The 16,335-nt window shown below is 50.1% G+C and overlaps 1 protein-coding gene across 26 annotated transcripts in view; it reads left to right on the top strand.

Moving 5' to 3' along the window:
• The window catches only part of LOC100763521 (CUGBP Elav-like family member 4), a 281,984-nt gene that overhangs the window by 253,635 nt on the left and 12,014 nt on the right, over window positions 1-16,335 (top strand). For 7 of the 26 annotated variants that reach the window (XM_027400605.2, XM_027400606.2, XM_027400613.2 and 4 more), the window contains exons 5-11: window positions 462-541; window positions 770-913; window positions 2,190-2,337; window positions 3,877-4,026; window positions 8,219-8,284; window positions 9,566-9,649; window positions 14,728-14,811. In XM_027400605.2, the coding sequence (XP_027256406.1) occupies window positions 462-541; window positions 770-913; window positions 2,190-2,337; window positions 3,877-4,026; window positions 8,219-8,284; window positions 9,566-9,649; window positions 14,728-14,811 (756 nt within the window). Of the gene's footprint in view, window positions 1-461; window positions 542-769; window positions 914-2,189; window positions 2,338-3,876; window positions 4,027-8,218; window positions 8,285-9,565; window positions 9,650-14,727; window positions 14,872-16,335 lie in introns of all 26 variants that reach the window. The other 19 variants (XM_027400607.2, XM_027400609.2, XM_035440230.1 and 16 more) reach the window with 7 other exon arrangements.

The following is a 16,335-nucleotide window of genomic DNA, read 5'->3' on the forward strand; positions in this document are numbered from 1 at the left end:
TGTGTGTGTGTGTGGTGTGTGTGTGTGTGTGTGTGCCTGTGTGTGTGTGCCTGTGTGGTGTGTGTGTGTGTGTGTACGCGCGCGCACACACACGCGCACGTCCACTAGTGCGCGGGAACAAGCTTGGGAAGGATGCGAGCGCCGCCAGGTGGTCTTCGTGGAGACCAAGAGGGAAGGAGGCTGTGGTTCTGTGCCCCTTTCTGTCACTGTCTATCTAGCCTCTTCACATTTTATACTCATCTGGGGCACATCCTCTACGGTCGCCCTGCCTTTGTCCAGATCTCCTCTCTCTCTCTCTCTCTCTCTCTCTCTCTCTCTCTCTCTCTCTCTCTCTCCTCTCTCTCTCTCTCTCTCTCTCTGTGTGTGTGTGTGTGTAGTGTGTATCTGTCTCTGTCGGTGTGTCTCTATTTCTGTCTCTCTGGGTCTTCAGGGCCAAGGCTCAGTCTACCCTATTTCCGCAGGGTGTGCCTTCGTGAAGTACTCCTCCCACGCTGAGGCGCAAGCTGCCATCAATGCTCTACACGGCAGCCAGACTATGCCTGTGAGTGTGGCCCCCCGCGGTTGCGTGCAGGGTCTCATCACCCTTACCACTGTTTTTCAGATCAGAGTAGATTGAGGTAGCCCCAAAAAAGATGGGATTGAGATTTAGCACCCCTGGGTGACCTATTGCACTCCACAGAGAGTGCGGGGGTGAGGGAGGACGAGACAGGGCAGGGACACTGGGGTGGAGGTTGGGGCAGGCGGATCTCATGTGCCACCCTGGCTGCAGGGAGCCTCCTCCAGCCTGGTGGTCAAGTTTGCAGACACTGACAAGGAGCGCACGATGCGACGGATGCAGCAGATGGCTGGCCAGATGGGCATGTTCAACCCCATGGCCATTCCCTTCGGGGCCTACGGTGCCTACGCTCAGGCAGTAAGTGGGGGCAAGGGTGGGTGGGGATTTGTTCTGGAGCTCACCCCCACCAGCCCTAGAGAACAGGGATACCTACCCAAACATATTGCTGTGTCCCCAGGGTGAAGAGTGTCAGGCATAAACCCAGAGAGGGTAGCCTCAGGAATTAGGAGGAGGATCCAGGTGGGGTTGGTTGCCAGGAGGAGGTGGGGCTGCTGTCCTGATTTTCAAGGAGGTGTTCCTAGAGAAAGCCCTTGATAGAGTGGCCAGATGGGTCACCCTGCCCACCCCCCACATCAGTGTGAAGGCTAGAAAGCACCAATGGGGCAATGGTCAGGTGTTTGGTCCTCATTATACATACTCCACCCACAGGGGTTTTTCTCAGATCTTCAGGTACTCCTGACAGTAGTCTTCACTTCCCATGTGAAGTGACCCAAAGCCTCAAGTACCCACTCTTCCCCTGCCTCTGCCACCCAATTAATTTCTTCCGAAGTTGCATCTTCTCTAATAACACCACCTTCAGCTGGGCAGTGGTGGCACACACCTTTAGTCCCAGCACTCGGGAGGCAGAGGCATGTTGATTTCTGTAAGTTTGAGGCCAGCCTCGTCTACAAGAACTGGTTCCAGGACAGCCTCCAAAGCCACAGAGAAACCCTGTCTGGAAAAACAAAAGCAACACAAAACAAAACAAAAAACAAACAAACAAACAAACAAAAAACAAAAAACCTCTTCTACCTCCAGGCTTGTAGCCACCATCCCTTCATGGTGGCCCCAAGGTCCTCCAGGGTTCTGGCTCTAACCCTGCAAAAACCACTCACTTCCTGAGCGAAGTCTAGCTTTGATCACTTACTGCAGCCTCCTCAGTCCCCACTCACTTTGTAATAACATTTGAGGGTCTAGTCTTGTTTCTTCTGATTCTTCTCTGTGACCAATTTGAGCAAAAATGTACAATGTTAATTGTATACAGCTCATTCTACAATGTGGAGGAGTCTGCGTGTCATTTCCCCAAATAATATGCCTTACACACACCGGCTAGCATACACAGTCAGTCCCTTTCCCTACCCTGCACAACTTAGATTACCAAAGGTCTTACTGTTCCTTGTTTTAAGCAGTCAATTCCCAGGGAAGTGGAGACTAAGGCAGGCAAGGGGGAGGCCTCAGGGCTTGCAAGGGGTAGTGACCAAAAGACTGTACCATTTCCCTGAGGCTCAGAAGTTGGTCCCCAGGTGCTGAGCCTCTGGTGGGAGGGCTGCCCTCCTGGAAGCGTGTGATATTTTTTCCACTCCTTCTGCCCCAGCTGATGCAGCAGCAAGCAGCCCTCATGGCATCGGTTGCACAAGGAGGCTACCTGAATCCCATGGCTGCATTCGCTGCCGCCCAGATGCAGCAGATGGCGGCACTCAACATGAATGGCCTGGCAGCCGCTCCTATGACCCCAACCTCAGGTAAGCCAATGGGTCCCTGGCCTGGGGATAGTAGCAGGGCCCAGGCTGGGGCGTCATTGTAGTGACTAATGGCTCATTCTGCAGTAAGAACACACAGGGTCTAGGCCCAAGTAGCTTGTCTCAAAACTGTTCTTAACTGTAGGGTCCCAAGGGAAGATGAGATGTGGACCCCACAGAATCCACAATAGGATTCCAGTATGAGATAGTTTCTCTCAAGTTGTCTGTCCTTGCCTAAAAAATCCCATCTTTATCTGTAGTAACAAACAATATCTGGAAAGAACTTGACATGACATATCCATTCAAAGTCTAGTCATATCCTGTTCAGTTGTCTTGGCCTTCTTCTATAAGCCAACCATGACTTACAGAAATTTTCCAGGAAACACAACTGGCTAGAGAGCCACATGAGTCATCCACAGATAGGCACTGAAATCAACCAATCTCACAAAACATTTTTTGTTGGCTCTTGGCTCTTGTCCAGTACAATCGCCTCCCACCCTTAAGATAACTGGCAATGTCCACAGGCATTTTTGTTTGTCACAACTCAGAAGAGAGAACACTACTATCATCTAGTGTGTAGAGGCCAGAAAGGTGTTGCTGCACACCTCACAATACACAGGTCCACTCCCTAAAGGAACTGTCTGGCTCTAAATGACAACTATATCAACACTGAGAAGCCAAGGCTCTAAATCCAAGGATGGGCTGATATGGTGGGCTCTCCTTTACCAAGCTTTCTGGCTCTCTGTGCCAGACCACAGCACTAATTTTCCTGAGGTCCAGCTGTTTCTTTGACAGCTCAAAGCCACACAATACTGAGACATCTCTGGCCTCAAATAGAGCATCACCCTATTACTTACTTCTGTTCCCCAACTAAAGGGACAAACATGGGACCTGGAAGTGGGTTAGCCTCAGCTACAATAGGAAGGCTCTTTCTACCCTTTCCGGCCTCAGGACAATAACAGTCCTACATCCTAGTGTCCACCACCTGGATTATGGAAGGTGCATGGTATTGTCATCTGGCCCTAACTTAGTCATCACTACCACCATGATCACCACTATTGCTTCTGTTGCAGAAACCAAATATGGCTGAGATTGGACTCTAAGTTGTCCTTTCTCCCTCAGTGTAAGAATCTAGAATTCTCCTTCAGTTGAATAGCAAGGCAGATAAGCCTTTCACAGACCCAAAAAGGATCAACCAATTGTGACTTAGATGAAGTGGGCAAGAGCTAATGAAAAAGAACAAAGGGCCAAGTGTAGATAGAGTCAAGGACACCAAGAACAGTCTGTGTGCTTCAGATTCAAGGACAGCTATCAGTAGTTGGAGAAATCTTCATAGGGTAAGGGCTCTGCCTTGAACAATGAATAGTCTGGGGTAAATAAAGGAGTCACATTCAAGAAATTAAGCCAAGGCATAGTTTACCAAGTCCAAGTCAGTCCCCAGGCCCTGGGAGCTAGCAAGATAGAACTCCATGGCTCAGCTGTCCTCACCTTTGCTGTTCTTGCATTTCCTTTCCCCCAATCCCTCTATATCTCCCAAACCAGGTGGCAGCACCCCTCCAGGCATCACTGCACCAGCTGTGCCTAGCATCCCATCCCCCATTGGGGTGAACGGCTTCACCGGCCTCCCCCCACAGGCCAATGGGCAACCTGCTGCGGAAGCTGTGTTTGCCAATGGCATCCACCCATACCCAGGTAAGCATGTCTAGTGGCTCTTCCTTCCCACTTCTCATTCACTTTTAATGCACAACTCCAGTCCTCTGTTCCTTGGTGGAACCACAAATGTGATCAGAGAGGGCCAACCACCTTCCTGTTTCAAGGAACCTGTAATGAGAAAGAAAGGACCAAAATACTAACATTGGGCGTGCCTTCTGATCTATAAGAAAGAATTCTATCCTAGGGACTGCAGGAAGTAAAGACACTAGAAGCAATTGTACAACCTAGGTAGAGAGAATAGGCCAGCAACTGCAAATTGATTGAATATGAACTTGAGCTGTAATAACTAGAAGGGAAGAAGCTAGAATAATCACATTTAGTGATGAGTAAGAAAGGATTCATCGGGGGAAGGAACTGGAGTTATTCTGACAATCTAACCATTACATACCAGTCCAGTCTTTGGCACACACAAAAAATAGGTCAGCACTCAGGACAGCTCCCGCTGGACAGCTCCAGCTCCTTGCTTCTGGTCTCTGTTCAGGAGGTGAAACTAAAGACAAGGAGGCCCATTTCTGGTTGCTGCTGATGAACTTTGTTCCTGTCAAATTCAGTGGTCCTCCAATAACAAGAGTGTGCAGCTGTCCTTCCTTCTCATACAAAGGATGGCATATTTCAGGGCAGGGAAGCAGGGTTCAGACCAAGTGGCAACATAACAGAGATGTGCAAAGTATGGTCTTCCTTTCTGGATTATCAGAGGAAGGAGTTATAAAAACCCATTATTCACTAGATGGTAGGATTCCAGGACATTGGACTGTCCCCTAGGAGGTCAAAGTTCAGTTGAGAGCACAATATCTACCTTCCCACTCCATCTTTAAATAGCACACCTAAGTCTGATCAAGAGGGAATGTTCTCTGATTCAAGATGGACAAAGATTCAAGTGAAGAGTCCTGTAGGCTAGAGGACCCCAGGAACATTCCTGATGAACAGGAACTTGTTGAGCTTTAACAGTGAGGGTGAACAGTGAGCACAGCTCTAGGGTGGGCTGTCTTGGAGACCCAGAGGTAGGAAAGGATTACTTGGAAGGAGCAGGATTGTTAGGAGGTAGGCCCAATAAGGATGAGACCAGTCTGTTAGACCAACCTAGATGGGCCAGATTCATGCTCATCAGAATCCACTATGGGTCTTGACAAAACCTAGAAGCTTGGAGGTGCTGATTTCATAGTCTACGGCACAACTGCAGTATAAAAAAGTTGTAGCAAGAGGAGAGTGGGATCTACGTGTTGGAGAAACTTGGGAGAGAAGAACTGCTTAGCTTTGGACACAGTTGGCTTTGATTTCAGTGCTTACCCAGAGTGCAGCCTTCAGTCCGTAGAGGACTAGAGAGGGACTTGTTAGAGCCCAGGGGATGTAGTTTACTGTTTAAGCATGGGAACTCCTGCCTGGCACAGGTGGTGGGAGGAGGGGCTTGGCATGCTGGACGCAGACGTGACTGCTAATCTCAGGCCTGTCAGTTGGGAGATGCCACCCCTGGCACATCTGAACATCTTCTTCCTCCACTCTTCTCTAAGACCATCTGGATCTCCAGTTCCTTCCCCACCATCACTGGCATCTGTGAACCATTTCTGTGATGGAGTTTGGACACGTTTCTTTCCCCCATTTGTAACAATCTGCCATATCCCATAAACAATTCCCTGACAGAACCAGAGGAGGGGTGAAGGGAAGAGAAGGAGAAAAGTAGCACACTAAAAAAATTAATTTACCATTTTTAAATGCAGAGTTTGGAGCCACCGTAATGAGCGAGATCCTTCAAAATTTGGTCGTTAGGCAGAAAAGCAGAGAGGGGTCTCTGCGTGAGGCTCTCCAGTCTTAGCCCCAGTTTGCCCATCTTGTTCACAACCATGTTGAAAGTACATAATGTGTGTGTGTGTGTTCTCTTTTTGTTGTTTTGTTTTGTTGAGACAGGGTTTCTCTGTGTAGCCCTGGCTGTCTTGGAACTCACTTTGTAGACCAGGCTGGCCTCAAACTCACAGAGATCTGCCTCTGCCTCCCTGAGTGCTAGGATTAAAGGCCTGCACCACCACTGCTCAGCAATGTGTATGGTTTTAAGGGCCATGCACCACCCTCAAATGACTGGCTTTGCAAGCATCAAGAACTATTTATACTTTCTTCCTTGTGTACTGTTTGCCAAGCCCCTAGCAATATGCTGGGCACTGCCTCTGAGTTGTACAGATTGTTTTACAAATTCAGTTCAAACTTTGTTCTCACAGAAAAGGGCACCGTTTCTTGCATAGATAAAGGTGTTTTGTGGGTGAGCATCTGGAAAGACCAAGACAACAACAGATATGGCTGTCACTCTAGAGAGCTTGGAAGAAAGTAAAGGAGACAGGCAAGAGGGAGTAGGAATTAGCTCTGCCAAGCATCACAGTTTGGAGTTCTTGGCTCTAGTCTCCATCATGGGGAAAGGTAGGGATTGGCAGGAAATAGCTCTTATGATCCCTCTTTAGCCCCACCCATGGGGGTTGTGCATACCCAATTCCTAGAGGGTATTATATCTGCCTATCTCTAGAGACCTTTGTCCAAGGCTTTTCTAGAGGCTCCTCTGAACCTCTAGGTACCATTTCCCATGTGGAATTTTACCCAAAGACTCAAAATTCGGAAGTGGGTGTTTTCCCCATTAAAGGCATTGAGGCGGGATAGGCAGTTAGTTTGGCTGGGCTGGGTCAAAGGACACATGAGCCCAGAAACTTTCCCCCTGCCACTTAGGGTTATCCAGTTTATTTCAAACACAGTGGGGCTGGATCCTCCCTGTGTTTGGACATCTATCTCCATGCATCTTCCTGGGCCAGCCCACTCCTCATGTCAATCATCACTGGCCTCAGTAACCAAGGGCTGCACCCACTGCTGGTCCATACTTAATTCTTCTACAGATATCTCCTCAGCACCAACAAAGGCCAGAGGCAAAGCAGGTCTTTCTCCAGTTCAGTTTCCCTGAGGGTCATCTAAGGTGCTTTTGTTCTTTTGGCTCATCCATTTCTCTAGGAGGTATCTTTCTCCTAGCTCTATTGGCAGACCTAAGGGAAGTGATTTATTTTACCCTTTATTGCTGTGATAATGACCATGATAAAAAGTAACATGAGATGAAAGGGTTTATTTTGGCTAAGTATCATGGGCCACAGTTAGCTGAGGGGAACCAAGGCAGGAACCTAGGGCTGGAACTGAAGCAGAAGCCATGGAGTAGTACTGCTTATTGGCTTCCTCCCATGGCTTGCTCAGCCTGATTACTTTCTTTCTCTTCCTTCTTTCCTCACTTCCTTCCTTCCCTTCCTCCTTCCTTTCTTTCATTCATTCATTCTTTCTTTATTCTTTGTTTTTCGAGTTAGGGTTTCTCTGTGGCTTTGGAGGCTGTCCTGGAACTAGCTTTTGTAGACCAGGCTGGTCTCGAACTCACAGAGATCTGCCTGCCTCTGCTTCCTGAGTGCTGGGATTAAAGGCGTGCACTACCACCACCTGGCTCAGCCTGCTTCTTATACTACTCAGGACCACTTTCTCAAGGGTGGCACTGCCCACCATGAACTGGGCCCTCCTACATTAGCCATTAATCAAGAAAATGGCCTACAGACTTGCCTAACAGCCAAGCTGGTGGAGACATTTTCTACATTGAGGTACCCAGATGACCCTAGCTTGACATTAACAAAATGTTAATGACATTAACAAAAAATCTACCCATCAAAGGGACAGCGTCAGGGTGAGTCCCTCCAGAGTTCTTCTTTCACTCATATGGGCTCTGAAAGCTGTACTTTCCTTCACTGCTCCTAAATTCTTCTGGGATGTAAAAACAAAAGGCCCCCAACCTGAACACCCTTGGCTCCTCAGTCCCTCTCCAGGACCAGGGCCTTCATGTCTCCCCACCAAGGACATCTGGTCTGCATCTCTCCCCAGTCTTCATAAATTTCTGCATGAACTGATCTCAGCCCCACCCAAGGCCAGCTTCACTATACATTTCCCAGCTTTAGTGGACAACTCAGTACCTACTTAGAGTTTGGGTGCAGAACAGAAAACTCCAACAGGCCCCAGCTCTCAAGGTGCCTGTCTCAGCTGTCCTGCCTTGGGGCCAGCCCATGGTGACCAAGAGGGCAGCAAAGCCACAGTGGTATCCCTCTTGGCATGGTGGGGGCAGGGACTAGCCTGAGTGGACTTCACCACTGACCTCTGATTTCTTGGCTTCCTGCAGCACAGAGCCCCACAGCAGCGGACCCCCTGCAGCAGGCCTACGCTGGAGTACAGCAGTATGCAGGACGTTAGTATCCATGCAGCCTCTTGGCTCTTCCACCAACCTAACTCTCTCTCCACACACCACACCTTCCCTCTCTAGCCCTGGTCCTAGCCCTGCATGAGGTGGGGAGGGAGTAGTGGGGGCTCTAGACAGAAGGAGGGAGGGTGGGGCTAGCTAGCACAGATGCTCTCTTCCATCACCACCCAGACTGTCTTCCACCTCACATTCTCATCCTGGTGTCTTCACATAGGGGTGGAGGGAAGGCCAGAACTCCCTGGGTTGGTGGACCATAGTAAAGCTTGGCCCTTAATAAGCAGTGACACATTTGATTTCCTGTCCCTATGGCACTGACTTCCAGGGCCAATGTGCTTGGTGGTCCCATGCTACATTTGTTGCTGCACTGTACAGTTCATGGTCTAACCCAGCACCAGAGACCTGGGTATGAGAGGGGGAGGGACTCCAGAGGGAAAGCAGCTCCTCCTATGCACACAAGTAAGATGGAGCCCAGAGGAGAGGCCGAAAAATGGGCAGGCAGGCAGGAAGGGGCAGCCTGAGGCCAGCAGGCCAGGTGTCATAGAACCCGGCCAAGCTGTCAGCCAAGCCCCACCACTTGGCCACATACCTTCGTCATCCCTACCTAGCCTGTGCCCACTGCCTGGCCTGGCTAGGGCACGTCTTCACTGGCTTTGGAAATCTAGTGATGCCCCCCTGTATGTGACAGGGCTACCTCACAAGGTGGGGCCTCAGGGGAAGCTGTCCCTGCTCATCTGGAGCCAAGAAGCAGCTCTATCATTGGGCTCTTCCCAGCTCTAACCTCAGGCCCTGCAGCTGTGGAGCCAGGAGGGGCTGCCAAGAGACAGAGCCCTTTCTGCCTTCTTCCCTCTAACCAAAGCTTTCCCAACCAAATACAGAGAGCATCAAGCATACTCCTGGGGAACACATATCCACACCTCATTGGCAGCTCCTTACTTCCCACCAGGTATCATCTGAGTAGAAATAGGTCAGCTATGATTGAGCACTGTTCCAGATGAGACCTGCCGATCCCTGGACACACACACACACACACACACACACACACACACACACACACACACACGAATCTCTGATCGTCATACTATACTTCCCCTCCATAGGTATCCCAAACTGAGAGCTTCTTTCTCTGAACTGCCTGAGCTGCTCCGCACCCAGTGGCTGGCAGCTCTTGCTAACTGACACTGAAATCTCTCTCTTTATTCTGGCCTCCCACCCTGTCTGTGTCTTTCTGCGCCCTGTCACCATCTCTTGACTTTCTCTTCGGCTCTTCAGCAGCTGCCTACCCTGCTGCCTATGGTCAGATAAGCCAGGCCTTTCCTCAGCCACCGCCAATGATTCCCCAGCAACAGAGAGAAGGTGAGTCTCAGCTCCTACTTCCCACTCCCTGAAGAGGCCGCTTACCTGGGCCTCTGGCCTCCCCAGGTCTCTGAAAGGACCTTGGTTAGATGTGTGCATGGAGGTGGGTGGGAGAGCTGCTGCACTAGGAGAAGATGTACTCTCCTGTTCATACAAAGAGGTGTGCATCTTGGGAGAAGCCCTCAAATCAAAGTAGCCTGGTCCAGGTCCAGGTGACAGGACACCATGCCCCTGGGGCCAGCAAGCCATGTCCAAGGCACCTTCCCCACTCCCCACCCTCATTTACCAGTGGTCTGACACAGTTCACATGCAAGGGCATTGGTCTTTAAAGACCAACCCTTGAGAATGGGGAGGTCGTTTTCCCTCTGCAGCAAGCCTTCAACAGTCATGCTGAACAAGACCTAGCAGAAGTTTATATACTTGCTGGTGAAGGCCTTATCTCTGCTCCAGGGAGGTCTCAGCTTCATGAGAACACACAGGTCTATCCCCTGTGGTGATCTTCGGAGGGCCATCTGCTGTGTTGCCAAAGAGTGAAAGCAGAGCTGGGGACTGAGGCTCCAGCAATGGGGCAGCCTTTGCAACACTGGGCACTGGGAAGGAGAAGGAGATGGTGGCTAGCCTGAGGTGGTCAGGGAAGTGAGGTGCTGCAGGAAGTGGAGTCCACTTGTCTCCCCTGAGGGGTAGCACTTGACCAGTATGGAGGGCAGGGAGAAATAAGCACTCATGACTGCAAGGGCCAGGCACTGGAGGCTAGTTTATCCTGTACAGTATACATGTACCTTCCAGGTGACTGGGAGAGAAAGGTGGCATTCCTGCCAGGCTCCACAGGGAGGATGAGGTGTGTGATGGTGACAGTGCAGGTCTAGTGAAGAAGAATGCCCTAGAAGGTTGTGTGCAGAAGTCAGAGTGTGGGCAGAGCAGGACAAGCAAGGCCAGAGCCTTGGCATAGATTTCAAGATGGCACTCATCAGTTTTCCTCCCAATATCCAAAGAGCCACAGAAGCAACAAGATAGGAAACTATATAAACAATTGTCCCAGAAGTCCTGTCACAGAAAGCTGAGCTTGTGAATCAGGAACACCAAGAAGACCCCATCTTCTTCACCCCCCTGTTAAGAGTGACTTGTAACAAGGCCACCAAATCTGTCCCAGAAGTCCACATGGCAAATTCTAGTTGTTTCTGAATGCCAGCCATGTGGTCCCTGAAGCAGACTGTGCCAGTAATGTGGGTTTTAGGTTACTCTCAGAGGACTTTGGGTACACACTGATCTAAAGCCCTTTGGTGAGAGAGTCCCCAGCAGATGCTAGCTGAATGGTTGCAAGTATGGATTTCAAACTACACCCCTCTGGGTCTGACACCTGTTTAGATGACTCCACAAAAGTCACTCCACTCCATCACTTACACAGTAAGGACAGAGAGGACAATTCCTTAGAGAGAGGTGTGTATCACACTCACTTAGGTCTGCTCTCCTGTACACCATGCTGCAAATGTCTACACACAGCCCTTCTCCACCCAGTTACCATTTCCCCCAAAACCTCACAGGGCATGTCCCCATGCATCAGACAGCTCCTGAGGTCCACATCACCACACTTCTCCATACCCAGGACCCCAGAGGTCTGTGGGCCCTTCACATTCCTTCCCCATGCCCTGCAGTGGCCGAGTACCATCTGGGCTCCCATCAGTGTACAGTATACATATACCTTCCAGGTGATCAGGAGAGAAAGGTGGCATTCCTGCCAGGCTCCACAGGGAGGATGAGGTGTGTGATGGTGACAGTGCAGGTCTAGTGAAGAAGAATGCCCTAGAAGGTTGTGTGCAGAAGTCAAGGCCCTGTTTTACTCAGAGAGCCCTTGCCTGGGCTGTGGCCTTGAGACCTACCTTCCTCAATTAGGTCAGAGCCACAGGGGTGGGCCAGGAGTCCCAGTGTTGCTGATCCAGGCCTAGAGTAGAGAGCTATGCCCAAAGCCCCAAGGCTTTTATTACTTGCTTACCTCTTTCTGTAGTCAGATCCCTTCATAACTCTGTCTTAAAGGGCATGAACCCCTAAACTTGGCTACACATGAGCACATGTACACACACACACACACACACACACACACACACTCACTCATACACACATACTCACATACACACACACACTGCAGCTTAGTGCCATCTAACACAACACATATGACAGTCCTCATTACTGGACTTAAACTCAGGTCTCCTTCTGCTTCCTGACCCTTTTAACCCCAATTCCCACTCTATGATATCCTGTGCATCTAGCTCTGACCTTCTCCTCATACCTTTTCCAGCTCTGTGAAACCTTAGCCATACCCTGCTCCCTGTACTAGGCCCTGTGTAACAGCTCTCATTGTCCTTTCTTTGGAGCAGAAATATTCCATGGACCTGTCCCTTTCTCCTGGCCATGATATACAGGCTTCCTATGGAGGCAGAAGGCAGGAAGGAGTGGGGGATGATGCAGAAACTAACAGAACCATGCTGCATCCATGGTTGGGGTTACGGCATTAGGAGCAGGTTGTGGGTTTGGAAGAAAGAGAGCTCTAGCACACAGAAATGTGGAGGTGGATGCTGTAGGTAAGGGACACCAGGACCAAAAGATGCTACAAGCATGAGGTGAGCCTGGGGCCCAGAAGATAGGAAGAAAGGTGAGCCAGACAAAGCCAGGTTCCACAGGTTGAACGAAGTCTGGGTGGGAAAGAAGACTGAATTCCTTCCGCTCCATTGCAGTCAGTCTCTTACAACAGGACTACTGCTGAATATCAGAATACAGTGGTAGATGGGGAGGACCCTCCTGCCAGCTCCTAGTCTTTGAGATGAGCCTGAAAACCAACAGATCCCTGAACCTGCCCCCAGGCCATAGGCTGCACAGATGGCACAAGGTTCTCTGGGATGACTGTGGCTACAGCTCTGCTTAGGGCTATGTGTGGTCAGGGATATTCACTTTCTGACTCTGAAAGCTGAATGTTACCACGGCTTTGAGTTGGACTGGATTCTGTGGATGAGGCAATGCAGGATCACTGTTAAGTATGGGAACAATAGCAGTTCCTAATATCCCAGTTAGGGTGATGCAGGCATTCAGTCACACCTTGCAGACAAGAACGAACTGATGTCCCGTTTCTGAAGGCTCAAAGACGAATCTAAATTTGGAGTGAGGGTCCCAGTTCCAAGGCAGTTGTCAGCATGGGGTAGAGTGAAGCCATCAAGGAAGCCTTGAAGAATATGAATGAGAACAGGAGGGAAGGCATGTGATGGGCTACAAGGAGACATGGATGGGAGAAAGCAAATGGCACTGTCACAGTGAGTGATCCTATTGTTGGAAAGAAAACCTCCAGGATATGGAGAAAAGGCCCAGCCCAGTATGAACTTGAACACCAGAAGGGAAAGACCAGAAGAAATATCAGGGAGATAGTTGAGGGAGAGGATCTAGAGGTGTTCTGGAAGAGTATGACTTAGATTGGTCCTCAGTAGTAGTTTCTTCCCCAAGGGATTGAAGGGGGAGCAGGGTGCTACCTTTCTGGGGACCATCAAAAGCAAGAACATGGCATGGTTGGAGCACACAGGACAAGAGAAGGGCAACTGAAGTTTAGTTGGTAGAAAGAAAGCCCATCTACTCTTGGCTCTGAATGTGCCATCCACTGGCAGAGGTTCTGGAGGGAGGGGCTACCATGGACAGTAGATAGAGGTCAGTGGCTTAGCAGGTGGCTTTGGTGGGCAAGGAAATCTCCAGGCTCTGGGCCAGTAGTAGCAGGGTAATTATAAGGAGGGAGGAAGACAGTGGGAAGGCAGAAGTACATCCAGAGTTAGTTATTTGCCGCCAGTGTGGGTTATGTTGGCAGCCTCACTGGTCCTGGGTGAGTAGGATATTAGCTTTTGGCTGCCTAAGCCATGTGTCGGGCTGTGTTGGTGTCTTCTAGCCTTCACTGGAGCTCATGTTCAGACATCATCACTGAAGTGACAAGTCCACCTCAAAGTCTAAGAGATAGATGGAAGATGCTTGTAAGATGACAGAACACAGACTTGGGGAGATTTTCATTTAAATAGTAAAAATTGATCCTTCTGAGCACTGTAGAAGAAACACAGTTTTATCTGGAAATTGTAGAAATACAAAGTCCCGAGGAAGCCTGGCAGGTTATGGTTCATGATAGGCAGAAAATAGAGTTCACATTATAACAGCTACAGCCTGGGTTCATATCCTGGCTTCACCAGCCCCACCACAACTATGTCTTTTAACAGACAACTTAACCTCTTTGGAGCAAAGTTTCCTCAGCTGCAAAGTGGTGACAGCATAGCTAAGTCAGAGGGTGCTGCAAAGGTGGTGTGATTCCTATACAAAGTACTTAGGACAGCCCAAGGATGTCCCAGTGCGGAAGTGTTCTGGCTCCTGTGGGGAGGTCAGATGAGAGGAGGCAGCTCAGGGACCATCAACCCTGGAGCCTCTCTGAAGCAGTTCCTGTGCCATGTGTTGGATCAGGAAGGAAAAACCTTGCTTTCTGTCATCAAGACTGGGAGTGGGTAAGACCTGGAGCAGGGCATCTGGGCCTTTGAAAGGGATCTGTGTGAACACCGCAGGCCAGACAGGGGACTGGGCCTATGTACCTGTCTCCTGGGCTCTCTGGCCAGTCTGAGCTGAGCCTGAAAGGGAAAGTGAAGTGCCACCAGCATAGGATGAGGGCCATTTTCTTGACCTTCCCCAGAGCAGGCACAGGGTAGGAGGGAGTACCCCCAAACTCTCTGCTCCTTCATCAGCACCTCATTTCCAGGGACACAGCTGATCAGGCCTTGGCATATTCACCCCCATTTTCTCATTGACTTTGCCTGCTCTTCTTGACAAAAGACCACCGAGGCACAGAAGGGTTTGGTGACTTGCCCAAGGCCAACCAGAGACTGGAGCCCATGCCCGGGGCTCAGTAAACTCACCCGTTTTGGGGAGTTGCTCCTGGATCTTGAAAGAGCTTCCACCTCTTAGCCCTGCCCCTCCCTTCCTGCTGCATTGCTGAACTGCTCACTTTTCCTCTGTCTCTCTCTTCCCCTACCCTGCCATCCCTCCTCCCCGCCCACCCGCTCCCCTCACCGCAGGGCCAGAGGGCTGTAACCTGCTCATCTACCATCTGCCCCAGGAGTTTGGGGATGCTGAGCTGATGCAGATGTTCCTCCCTTTCGGTAATGTCATCTCCTCGAAAGTGTTTGTGGATCGGGCGACTAACCAAAGTAAATGCTTTGGTGGGTAAAGATAACAAACCATTCAGCTTCACCTAGGATGGGGGCTGCTCCCACCGACTCCTCCTGCTCCTTCACACTGCCCCAGGTGCTCCTGGGCCCAGCCTCCATCTCCCAGTCCTTTTCTTCTGTTCTGTTCTTCCTCTGGCTTCTCAGCTTTCCCTACCCACACTCACTTGGCTTCCACCTCCCAGTCCCTTTCTAGCCCCAAAGCCCTGTTGCAGCCACCAAGACAAGGAAGGGGTCACGGTGGGTGGGGGTGGGAGTATAGCATGCAGAGCCAGAGTAGGCTCATCTTCCTAACAGCCTCTCATGCTCAGAGAGTCTGGTTTGAGCTCTAAGATGAATGATCCAAGGGAACACAGTCAGCCTAAGGAAGCCCTACCTATGTGCCCCTTAGCCCTCTCTCCATCTCTGTCCTGCCACCTTTCCTGTGCCTGCCCCATTCCTTGCTCCTCTCATGCCATGCAGTGACCCCACCCTTACACCCACTTCAGGCCACCAGAGTGGGCGTTGTTGAGGAGCCAGGAGGAGATTGCCCTCAGGAAGTCTAAGTTCTGAGCGCAAGAGAAACCACAGCTATGTAGCAGCAGTGAGCTATGCTGAGGACCAAGCAATGAAGCAATAGGGAAAGCAGAGGGAGTTTAGAATGGGCATTTGTCTGGAATGAGAAGAGGTAAAGGACAGGAAATGCGGCTTCAGACGATGAGAGGGCTCTCCTTACTAGCGAGGGAGGTCTGCACTGGACTTCTGCGGTGCTGTGAGGTGTCTTTGACTGGCCATGTTTTGTTTTGTTTTATAAATTTGGCACCCTTCTCCAAAAGTTCCAGATATCATGGGATCCGCTCTCCTGCTCACATCTCTTCTTTCAACTTCTTCTTGGTCCATCTCCCTCCTTTTCATTAACCCTCACCAGAGCATCCTTCTAGGGCAACATCTATTCATGAGTCCCCAAAGAATAAGAGTATAAAACCTGCTGAGTGCCATACATGGAGCTAGAGCTGAATCTGCCAAAACTTCATGTTGGCCTCAGATCCTGGGTGCACGGGAGGGTGGGAGCCTGTGATGGCCAGGGAACTCAGGGAAGGTGGGGGAAAGAAAGCACAGAGTGGAGAAGCACCAGCAAGCATTAAGTATTGAGGAGCTTCCAGTGTAGAATTGCAAAAAGCATGGGGATTCAGGATGTGTCCCCCAGGAGAGTCAAGATCTTGGCACCTTTGTGCCCTCCCCTCTATCACAGGAAACTCATTTGTCTCCAATCACATAGAGTTTCCTCAGCATTTTATTTCTCCTTGGCTATGGAAACAAAGAGAAAAACACATAGATGTGCCCCTCCATACCTGACTGGCATGTCTCTTTATGAATTAAGATGATGTATATACAACCAAACTGGAAGTCAGTTCCATTTGTGCTTTACTTCTCAAATGTCAAGAACACTGCTTTGAGCCTCTAGCTATATCACATCTG

Source organism: Cricetulus griseus, chromosome 2 (genome assembly GCF_003668045.3).
Source record: "Cricetulus griseus strain 17A/GY chromosome 2, alternate assembly CriGri-PICRH-1.0, whole genome shotgun sequence".
NCBI classification, from domain to species: domain Eukaryota; kingdom Metazoa; phylum Chordata; class Mammalia; order Rodentia; family Cricetidae; genus Cricetulus; species Cricetulus griseus.